This window comes from Ochotona princeps, chromosome 4, assembly GCF_030435755.1.
Source record: "Ochotona princeps isolate mOchPri1 chromosome 4, mOchPri1.hap1, whole genome shotgun sequence".
NCBI classification, from domain to species: Eukaryota; Metazoa; Chordata; class Mammalia; order Lagomorpha; family Ochotonidae; genus Ochotona; species Ochotona princeps.
This window is the reverse complement of record NC_080835.1, coordinates 54,782,893-54,794,515: the sequence shown is the minus strand read 5'-3', so window position 1 is coordinate 54,794,515 and position 11,623 is coordinate 54,782,893. Positions and strand designations below refer to the sequence as shown.

The following is an 11,623-nucleotide window of genomic DNA, read 5'->3' as shown; positions in this document are numbered from 1 at the left end:
CAGCAGGTGATTTTTTTCTGCAGCGCGCTTTCTCCCAGCATCTTTCCTGGATTTTTTTTTCCTTCGGCATTGAAGGGTGGGGCCGCTTTTCTGCAGCACAGGCGGCGGCGACAGCGGCTGCAGCATCGTCGGGGACAGTGGCCGAGGTGGCCGCGCTGGGTCTCTGTGGGAGCTGATCGCACCCCCTTCCTACCAAACCCAGCTGGGGGGCCGGCTGCGACTGAACACCGACGGGAAAGCAGAACCGAGCCAGCTCCTCGCCTCTCCAGCTCCTCAGCTACGCCATGGCTTAATCCTGCAGCCACCTTCCCTCGCATCGCCTGGCTTGGCCGGGGTCTGCGCCGCCGCCGCAGCCGCAGGGAGGGGCGCGCCCCAAGACGCCCTAGCAGGGCATTCCGGGACTCCCAGTCTCCGGCGCCGCGGCAGACTGCGCTCCCGAAGCGTCCGCAGCCGGTAACCGAGGGTCTTTTCAGACTTTATTTCAGCAGAAACTCTTTCTTACGCTGCCAGGGTGTTCTCTGAGGGAGGAGGGCGAAGTCGCTCCTGCCGATCGGAGCGGCGGGGAAAGAAATCGGGAGGGAGCCACCTTGGCCGGTCGGGGTCGGGGGCTGAAGATTCGAGCCTCGCTTCAGAACCACAGTGAGACCAGCGAGCGGCCAGCTTTGCAGTCAGCATCATGGCGTGGCCGTGCATCACGCGGGCCTGCTGCATCGCCCGCTTCTGGAACCAGCTAGACAAGGCAGACATCGCCGTGCCTCTGGTGTTCACCAAATACTCCGAGGCCACGGAGCACCCGGGCGCCCCTCAGCAGTTGCCACCGCCGCAACTGCAGCCGGCGCAGCCCCCCTCGGCGCGCGCGGTCGCCATAGAGACGCAGCCCGCCCAGGGAGAGTTGGATGCAGTTGCCCGGGCAACAGGACCGGCGCCAGGGCCTGGTGGTGAACGCGAAGCGGCCGCCGCCCCTGGTCGGGGCGGGTCGGGTCTCGGCCCCGGCTCTGGCTCCACCTCCAGCGCCGGGCCCGCGGACTCTGTGATGCGTCAGGACTACCGCGCCTGGAAAGTGCAGCGGCCAGAACCTAGCTGCCGGCCGCGCAGCGAGTACCAGCCGTCCGACGCGCCCTTCGAGCGCGAGACCCAGTACCAGAAGGACTTCCGGGCCTGGCCGCTGCCGCGCCGCGGAGACCACCCGTGGATCCCCAAGCCCATGCAGATCCCCACGTCCTCGCAGGCTCCGGCGCCTATTCTCGGGGCGCCCAAACGCCGGCCTCAGAGCCAGGAGCGCTGGCCCATGCAGGCTGCTGCCGACGCCCGGGAACAGGAGACCCCTGGCGCCGCCGGTCGCCCGGCGGCCGGCAAGGCATCGGGTGCGGACGAGCACGACACGCGCCGCAAGGCCGGGCCCGCCTGGATGGTGCGGCGCACCGAGGGCCACGGGCCGGAGCAGATGTCGGCGCCCCCAGCGCAGGCCGGAGCTGGTCGCCCCGCGGCCGGAAAGGCGTCGGGTGCTGACGAATACGACACCCGCAGGAAGGCCGGGCCCGCCTGGATGGTGCGGCGCACCGAGGGCCACGGGCAAGAGCAGACGCCGCCGCCCGCGGCCCAGGCTGACACCGAAGAGGGGCGCCCCGCGGCCGGCAAGGCTTCTGGTGCGGATGAGCGCGACACCCGCCGCAAGGCCGGGCCCGCCTGGATGGTGACCCGCGCCGAGGGGCTGGGGCCGGAGCAGACGCCGGTGCCCACGGTCCAGGCCCAAGCTCCAGCCGAAGAAGGGCGCCCCGCGGCCGGCAAGGCGTCGGGTGCGGATGAACGCGACACCCGCCGCAAGGCCGGGCCCGCCTGGATGGTGCGCCGCTCAGAGGGGCTGGGGCCCGAGCAGACGCCGCTGCCCGCTGCCCAGGCCGGAGGCCCGGAGGGTGGCAAGGGGCGCGCGGCTGCGGACGCCCTCAACCGGCAAATCCGCGAGGAGGTGACGAGTGCAGTGAGCAGCTCCTACAGGTGAGCCGGCGCAGCAGCCCCGTGGTGGGGCCGCTCACCCCTTCCCTCTCCCAAAAACTGCCTAGGGCGCGTTCCCGCCATCGTCATCCGTTAGCGTTTCCCCTCCTAGCCGTCCCGGCGCCTGCCGTGCCCGCCTTGGCCACGCCTTCCCCACCCGGCCCCGGCTTCCCATCCCGCCATTTCTTCACACGCCAAGCTCTGGGCTCTGCCCCACCCCGCTCCCCAGGATGCTGCCCCCAGCTGTCTCCGCGGTTGGCTGCCTTGCCTTGCTGCCTACCGCCCGCCCTAGGGTCCTTGTCCTTCTAGAAGGATTCTTTCCAAGTCCCCCTCCCCCTTGCCGCCTCTCTCTGCCCACTTTAATTCTTCTGAGCCTTTTACACGTCGCCCTTCTCCCACACAGGCACTTCTCCTCCATGGCTGTGACACGCTGGGGCAAGTCTCTTAACCTTTCTGGGCCTCGCTTCTAATTTTGTGAGATGTACTTAAGAATAGCTATCTCCTAGGATTGGTCACTCAGTTATTGATTTCTTACTCAATGCTGGATTGCTGGAGTATATAGCCTATTGTAGGCCAGGCGCTGTTCTGGACATAGTGAGGGTGAAGTGAGTCGCTGCTCTTGTAACTGGACTTGTTTCCATTCCTACCTTCTCCACGATGTCCTCATTATTCTGATTTCCACTTCCGGGATACCTCCAGCCCTGCCCCCCACCCTACTGAAAACTCATCTCTCCCCACCAATTCATGTTCTCCATGTGGATTTGTAAATGAAGCATGACACCCCCTCTCCATTCCTCCTTCTAGAATTCTTCCTCTGCTGCAGCCTCACTGCTTTTGATCTGCTCTCTGGCCCTGTATCCAATTCAATGGCTGGCTGGCTGGCTGGCTGGCTTTCTGTTTCACTGTGAAGTTTTCCCCCTGACAGCAGTTAGCTAGCAGATCGCCATGGGCTGGGGTTGGGTGTCTGGGAAGCACATAAGCACGGTGAGTAATTGAGCTGTAGGTATTCACAATGTGGTGTGCAAAACCCCTCATGGAAGCCGCAGCCGTTGGCTGCCCTCTCCCTGCAGGGTGGGGAGGACTGCAGAGTGGGTGTTGTCTGTCAAGGCCCTCTGTGTGGCCTCATGCCACAGTGATGTCCTCCGGTGACTGTGACCAGCACCCCTTCCCTGTCTGCTAGGAAAGACTGGCATCTGCAGACATCTGTTTAGACAGAGTCTGACGCCCACCATCACCCCTACCACCCCAGCCCTTCCCACCCTCCTGGATATCCCCTCCCACCGGCATCTCTCTCTCTCTCTCAGTTTACTGTTTTCACAGCCTCATTGCTCCCCCCAGGAGTCTGCTATTTCCTTTCAGGAGCCCTGGGTCACACAAAGCTACATAGCCCTTTCCTTGAAAGGCCATGAAAAGATAGAATTTTTTACTATATTTTTACTCTGCTAAAGACCAAAAGAAAAAGGAAGCAAACAAACAAAGGGCATTAAAAAACAAAGCCAAGATGTAGTTCTCTGTCTCTGCGATGGCTTGGTCTTCATTTTCTGAGAATCCTAAGGCTGTTCCCAAATGACAGATTCCTCACCAGGCCGCTTCATGTTCCGGATTCCATTCCGGGCAGAGAGCGAGGGGCTGTCCCTCCTCACCCTCATCTAGTCAACGCCAGCGGAAAGAGATCCCACCCAGATTCCCACACCTGCTTGGGTCATCCTCCTCAGTTGATGTCTCTGGCATCGGCAGGACTTGCTTTGTTGCGGATGGGCCTGACAGGCAGTGACCACACCCTTCAGATACATCTTGTTCCAGGCCAGGGCTTGTCCCTTTGCTCTAAAGAGCCTTTTCTCCTGAAATAACACCTGGAGTTTTCAGTAAGCATGTGTTGCTTCGTGTTCCATACACACTGGAAATGATTAGGTTAGGTGGGGGAAACCTGTGCTCTGGAATTCTATCAGCCAGTCAAGGAAAAAAAAAATCTTTGCACATTAAAAAAAAAATTCTGCCTGTGGTCTTGTGTAAAATGTGATTACACATTACTGAAGAATCAGAATGATGGGTGTTGCTAAGAGACATCAGTTTCTTTAATGGACAATTTAAGTGCACAACAAATTTGATGTGAACTTTAACATTATTTTCTTGTTCCAGAAAAGAAATTAATATCACAGAAATGCACTTTGGGTGGAAGTAGCTATGAAGAAATAAGATGTTCATTAAGTTAAATACACTGTAAAGAAAAAAAAAATGCTTGAAAGTTGTAGAAATCACCTTGCTTTTCCTTCCTATCGTCTTGCATTCTTCTCTTTGTTGGCTTTCTGGGTATTTCCTAAATTTAAGTATGCCTCGTGTCCATGGTTGATAGGCCTTACCCAAGGCTCCGTTTCAACGACAATTTGATTTATACAACCTTTTGTTCTGTCTGTCCAGATAAATCATGGTGTTTACAACCTTGATGACTGGACCATCTCATGGGCTTTACAAGTGACATCTGTCACATAACATCAACGTGCGCAGTTTGTTTAAATAAGACACATAATTCATCAGTTTAATATGTTTAATGTGACATATATTTGCAATATTTAGAAGCAGATGTTAATTGGTTTTTTTTCTCACAATACATAATCAGTATATAATATATCCTTCAGCTAATTCATAAACCATCTTTACATATTCTTAACATATCTTTATAATTATTCATAATCATGAAGTTGGTTAATTTTACTGCATTCAGTTTTACATAGATGATATGATACAGTTGATGTATGTCTCTATTATCATTTTTAATGTTAAGGATGGCTTTTACTAGGAAGCCATTTGTGACTTTAGACCTGGCATTCTCAATTAGAAAATAGATGAGTCACAGAAGGGGATTAAAATTTCCCTCCCAGTCAACCCCATTGCCCTGGCCATCAGTTAATAGGAATAGATGGGGTAGCAGGTGCTTCTTATAGAAATGCTAATGAGAAACTTTCCCTAGACAAAACCAGCAGAGACATTATGAGGCAGAATTAATAAAGCAGAGGAAAGCTCTTGAAAAATGAGAGCAATAACCAGGCAGACAGAAAGAAAGGGAGCCTTTGGTGTTTGTCCTACAGCCTGGCATGAAGGTTAAAGAAAAGCTCTTGTGACTGACCTACTGTTGTGTGGAAACGTCCCTAATTTCCCCCTAGTGAGTCCCAGCAATACATCAAGGCTAATCTTGGACACTCCATGTTATGTGATGGCTTCCTAGGTTCTACTATTCAGAATTATTTTTTTCTCCTATTCTGCTTTTTCTTTGTGAATACTTATCAGTGTCTGCTTAGCTGTAAAATGCTTTTGTCTGCAGCTGCCTCCCTCCCCAGATCATGAGCACTTGAGAGAAGAGTTGTATTTTGTTCATTTCTGCATTCTTTCAGCCTAACACTGTACCTAGTTATTATTGCACAGACTCACTGGTCAGCGGAATTTTTAGGGCTTGGTGAGAATTTTATTCATCTGTATACTAATTCATTTCCTTCAGTATCCTTTAGTTGAATTTATTTTAGAAAATGGCCACCAAGCCCTTGTACATACCAGACAGGATGCTGGGATACCAAATGAATCCGTGGCAATCCTTATGTGAGAAATTGTTTCTTCATCCATCAAGATAAAGTCCAATTCCTTGCAAGTCAGCACTAGAAGTAAATGTTCAGATGGAGAAATTGAGTTGAAGTGTGCCTTTGCCTAGAACGGTGGGCCTCAGCCTCAGCTGCACATTGAAATTACCGGAAACCTTTTAAAATGTTCACACATAGGGTCTCTCTGTCTTAATTGGCCTGGGGAGTGACCTGGACATCTGAATTTTTTACAGTCATCTCAAGCGATTCTAATGTGCAACTCAGCTTACTGCTTACTTCATAAGGCAAGGCCTCCAAATCTGAAACACACATTTTCTCTGGAGAGCTTTCAAAAATGCAGATTCCTGGGTCAGATTCTCAGACATGCTGATTCAGTAAGTTTAAAGCAACACCTACCCACTACTGGGCATGTAACCCAGACGTGAAATCATTGTATTAAAGAGATACCTGCTCCACTTATGTTTATTGCAGCACTGTTGACGATAGCCGAGATGTGGAATCAACCAATGCTGTCTATCAACAGATGAATGGATAAAGAAAATGTGGCTGATATACACAATGGAATACTATTCAGCCGTAAAAAAAGAAAGAAATCCTGTCATTTGCAGCCAAATGGATGGAACTGAAGGACATCAGATCATGTTGCATGAAATAAGCCAGACACAGAAAGAAAAATACTGCATGTTCTTCCTCCTGTGTGATAGCTGAAAATAAAACCTTAATCTGAACACAAAATCGTGATTACTAGAGGGTGGGAAGGGTAAAGGGGATAGAAGGAGTTTGAAATAAAGAAGGCGGGAAGAAGGGGCCTGGGTGTGGTTCATTAGTTTGACATATCTCTCTAGTATTAATAAGGGAAGCTGGGTATAAGGTGTATGGGAATTGTACTACTTTAAACTTTTTGTTTAGTGAACTTGTAATTTTTCTGGAATTAGGAGTTTACTTTTTAAAAAATGAAATCTAAGGGGTGGCATCTGACAGAGCATAAACCTGCAGGTTGGGAAGCCCACACGTCGCAGTCAGAGGCCCGGGATTCAGCTCCCTTCTTGCTCCCCATCCCAGCTGCCTGCTAACACCTGCTGCAGCAGGCAGCAGCGAATGGCTCAGGTGATAGGGCCCTGCCGTCCACAGGGGAGACTCAGCTCCTGGCGTAAGCCTGGCTCACCTCTGGCTGCTGTAGGGATTTGGGGAGTGAACCCACCGATGGCAGGTGTTGCCCTACCACTGCTTCTCTGCCTTTTAAACAAACAAATAAAAGTAAAATGGGGCCTAAGAATCTCTTTTTTTTAACAATCACCCTAGATTGTTTTGATGCAAATGAACTTTACATGGGAAAACACTACTCACACAGATTAGCCATCCTTAAGGTTTTGAGATTTCCCACATAGAGATATGATAAAGCTTGACATGTATTATTTAAGTCTTCTATTGAGTTCTCCATTTATACTTTGTGGTTTTCTCCACAAGAGGCATACATACCTAATCATATTTATATATATGTATATAGTTTTAAGTTTTATGTTTTTATTCTGTTTATACCTGTATTAATTTATTAGGTGCATTTTATATTTATATATAAATGAGGTTGAGAATTGAATTTTTCTGCCATATAGGACATCATTTGTCCCAGTGCTCTTTTTAAAAATGTAACTTTTCCTCACTTATTTATGGTATCTCCTCTATCACATAAGATATATCACATAGGTAACCTTGGATATTTTTTCTAGGCCCTCCATTAAATTCCATTGGTCTGTGCTAATGTCACAATGCATTATTCTTATTTTCTAAGTTATCTTTTAGCTATTGTTCCTGTTGTGATGAATTTATCATAATTTTCTAATTTACTTTCACATGTAATTCTTGCATTCAATTTACCACATCCTCTAATCAGCTAGACTGCAGGCTTGCAAAGAGCAGGTGACTTTTTCCTTTCTAATGTTGTGTTTTTATTGTGTTGCTGCATTGGTTTCAGAAGGTGGATGATAACAGATGTCTTTGTTCCAGGACATGAGTTTATTTTTTATTTGAAAGGTAGGATTCCTGAGAGAAGGAGAGAGAGTGAGATCTTTCTTCCGCTGCTTCACTTCCCAAATGGCCAAAGCTGGGCTGATCAGGAAACAGAGCTTCTTCTGGGTCTCCCATGTGGGTGCAATGTCCCAAGGACTTGGGCGACATCCTCTGCTTTCCCAGGCCATGAGCAGGGAGCTGGATTGAAAGTGGAGCAGCCAGGACACGAATTGGCACCATATGGGATGCTGGTAGCACAGACAGAGGCTTAACCTTCTATGCCACAGGGACAGCCCTTCCAGGAATATTTAAAAATGTGGATGGATATTGAATTTTATTGAATACTTTTCTGCATCAACTAAAAGGATTTTTCTTTTTTAACATGTCAATAGATTTTTTTCCTCAATATTGAATCGCCTTTATGCTCTTGGGTTACATCTTGATAAGGTAAAACTGTATTTGACTCAGCTGAATTTGATTTGCTATTTTTGAATGTTTGCATGCACATACACATACGTGAAATTGGGCCACAATTTTTTCCTTTTTTATGTTACCTTGTATAATATTAGGATCAAGGTTATATCTATAAAATTAGATAAATTCCCCTCCTTTTCAACTGTTTGGAATAATTTACACAAGGGCTGCTCCTTAAATATCTGTGAAAATTCTATAAAGCTTTCTGGGCCTTGTGTCTTTTTGATAAAGTTTTTAAAAGCTACCAATTTTACATGTTAAATAATGACTCTTTTTTTTTTCTTGAGTCAACTGATATTTCTTTGGAAATTTTCATATTCTAATTTTTCAGTTTGTTGACATCAAATAAACTGTTGCATTATCTTGTGAATTAAAAATCCTTTCTCCTTAACTATAATTACTTTCCCTTTTTCATAACTAATATTAGTTTGCATCTTGTCTCTCTCTGTTTTTGTTTGTTTGTTTGTTTTTTACTATCTCCTTTCCCTGAGAGATGAGGGAGGCCAGCTTACAAGCAGCCTTGCCCCTCTAAAGAGTTTGGATATGCTAAGATAGTTTCTGACACTGAGTGAGTACAAGCAGAACAACAACGTTGATTTAAATTTAATAAAGTCCCTATTGGCTGGCTGGCCCGGAGAAGCAGCAAGAAGAGAGGCTGGTAAGGCGGCTATTGGAAGACTGGAGATGGGGCCAGTGCTATGGTATAGCAAGTGAAGCTACTGCCTGCAGCGCCGGCATCCCATATGGGCATCAGTTCATGTCCGACCTATTCCACTTCCAATTCAGCACCTTGCGACAGCACCTGGAAAAACAATGGGAAGTGGGTCAGTTACATGAGTTTTTGTATCCACATGGGAGATAAGGCAGAAGCTCCTGGCTCTAGAATGAGCTATTGGAGGAATGAACGAGCAGATGAAAGATATTCTCTCTCTCTCTCTCTCTCTCTTTCTGTATCTTCTTCCCTCAATCGGTAACTCTGCCTTTTAATAAATAAAATAAAAATCTTTTTTGAAAAAAAGACTCCAAAGGCTTCAGAAGTCCTCATCAGGGCTATGGATGGACATTTGTAAGTGGGATAGGTGGAAAGCAACTGCTTTTTTTCCCCCTAAGATTTATTTATTTTGAATATCAGAGTCACAGAGAGTGTGAGACAGAGAGACCAATCTGTTGTTTTACTCCCCAGATGGCCACAAAAGCCATGGCTGAACCAAGCCAAGCCATGAGCTTCATCCAGGTCTCTCACATGGATGGGGAAAACCAAACATTTGGGCCATCTTCTGCCTTCCTAGACCATTAGCAGGGAGCTGGATTGGAAGTGGAGGTGCCCATATGGGATGCTGACATCTTGGTGATGGCTTTACCCACTGAATCACAACACTAGCCCCAAAACGACAGAGATGCAAGAAAGAACATGTGATGTAGGTGACTCATATATCCAGTCTCATAGGATAACTGGTAGTGGTTCTGGGCACTGGAACAAGGACTACAGAGCAGAAAAACAGGTCAGGAGTGGAAGCTAGGCTTACTATTTAGTGTGTAGGATTTGCATTATCTATGGGACACCTGATGAGATGTTCAAGGGTCAGATAAGGAAAGGGATCTGAAACTTAGGGAGCCTTGATTAAACACAGGATTGAAAACTACCAGCTGTGGTGTTGTTTAGGAGTATAAGGGGAGGTAAAAACCATGCCTGGAAGGGGAGTAGAGAAAATTAGCTCTCAGAGAATGGAGTCTTTTGGAGACAGAAGTTTTGGGGATGCCTGACTACAGAAGGGGTATCCACGAGAAAATGCAGAAGTGATGAGGAGAAGGAAAGGAACCAGGCAAGACTTGTCATAAAAACCACATGAAATGCTCTATGCCCTCTTGGAAACTTCTACTGACTACCTACACCCTGCAGGACATTTTGTCAGCTCATTGGCTGACCCTGTGTGGTCAACCAGTTACCTTTAGAGAGAATAATATTGACTAAGATTAACACACAAGAGACAGGATATACACAACTCATTTTTGGTTCTTTTCTTAGAGAAAAATGGTATCAAGTGCATATGTGAATTGAAAAAGAAAGAAAAAACACTGATACTCCCAACTCTACAATCACTACGACTCCACTCCAGGTCCCATACACAAAACTAAAACAATCCAATAAATTCCATTAGGTTTAAGGGGCCACAATGCAGCTGTGGCTTTACAGCTTGTGTTCATCATATAACTGCAGACAGGGTGGGCCTCTAATTCTCTGCCAAATGAAGATCATTTCAAGATGGACCTAAACCAGCAAGCTAGAAGCTCTCTTGGTGTTCACTGGAGATATTCATCTCATGCTTAGAAACAGTCGCAGTAGCCAACCGGTTACCTATGATGCCCTTGGCAGAAGGCTAGAAATCTCACAAGTGTTTTTTCTGGTCATCTAGCTGCAGCCCAGCAAGGATAGAACTGTTAGGTCACTGGTAGAGTTTAGGACCCCGAAAGCCTTTTGGTTACGGAACCATTGTAAGCACAGACTTTGTCTATAGTAGGCGCTTTCTGTGTGTCATATTCTTTTGTACTGTCCAACTCAGTTTCAGTCTGGTAAATATTTATTAGTGACTACCATATTCTCCATGAACTGAGTCCTGAGATGGCAAATTGGTGCTTTTTCTCAAACAGCATGTCTATTAGATAGGGACAAACGTACTGAAATGATATAGGTGCACCCACAAAAAGTATACAGAGGGTACAGAAGACAGAAGGGCTAAGTCTACCTGATTACAGGGCCATAGGGAAAGGGTTCAGGGAAAAGCATGGCTGGCAGGCCAAGTGTTGAAAGACAGATGAGCATAAAATAGAGAAAGGATCAAGTTGAGTCAAAGTGGAGGACGAGAAATCTTAAGCAGTTCTGTGGAGGTGGAACCTAGAGATATCACTGCATACGGCTGGAATGATGGGGGTAGATCAGAGAGATTGGCTGGGACCAGCTCCTTTGTCATGGAAGTAAAGGAAGTAAAGGCTTTTCTTTTCTTTTTTCTTTTTTAAAGATTTATTCATTTTTAGTGGAAATTCAGATATACAGAGAGGAGGAGAGACAGAGAGGAAGATCTTCACTTGATTCACTCCCCAAGCAGCTAAAACAGCCGGAGCTGAGCTGATCTGAAGCCAGGAGCCTGGAGCCTTTCCGGGTCTCCCATGGTGATGCAGGATCCCAAGGCTTTGGGCCATCCTTGACCACTTTCCCAGGCCACAAGCAAGGAGCTGGATGGGAAGCAGGACCGCGGGGATCATAACTGACACCTGAATGGGATCCCGGCATATACAAGGCGAGGACTTTAGCCGTTAGGCTACTGCGCTGGACCCTAGGTTTTGTTTTTAAGGAAGGTGACCTTGAGGGCAGTGGGAAGGATGGGTGGGAGGGACTAGGCTGGAAACATCAAGTGCTTGTAGGAAGGTGTAGTCCAGGTGTGAGATGATAGCCCACCAGCACAGAGCAAAGCAAACAAGAACTGATGGTACAGAATAAGATACTACAGAGGAATCACTGAAGGTAGGCAAACACTGGGAGCTGAGACCTTAGGATGTGTTCC

General features: G+C 47.8%; 1 protein-coding gene across 3 annotated transcripts in view; it reads left to right on the top strand.

Moving 5' to 3' along the window:
* The first annotated feature begins 268 nt into the window (after positions 1-268).
* The window catches only part of MAP6 (microtubule associated protein 6), a 65,195-nt gene continuing 53,840 nt past the window's right edge, over positions 269-11,623 (top strand). Inside the window, exon 1 of one of the 3 annotated variants that reach the window (XM_058663598.1) lies at positions 269-1,995. In XM_058663598.1, the coding sequence (XP_058519581.1) occupies positions 677-1,995 (1,319 nt within the window). In that variant the 5' untranslated portion in view covers positions 269-676. The remainder of the gene's footprint in view (positions 1,996-11,623) is intronic. The other 2 variants (XM_058663597.1, XM_004589880.2) reach the window with 2 other exon arrangements.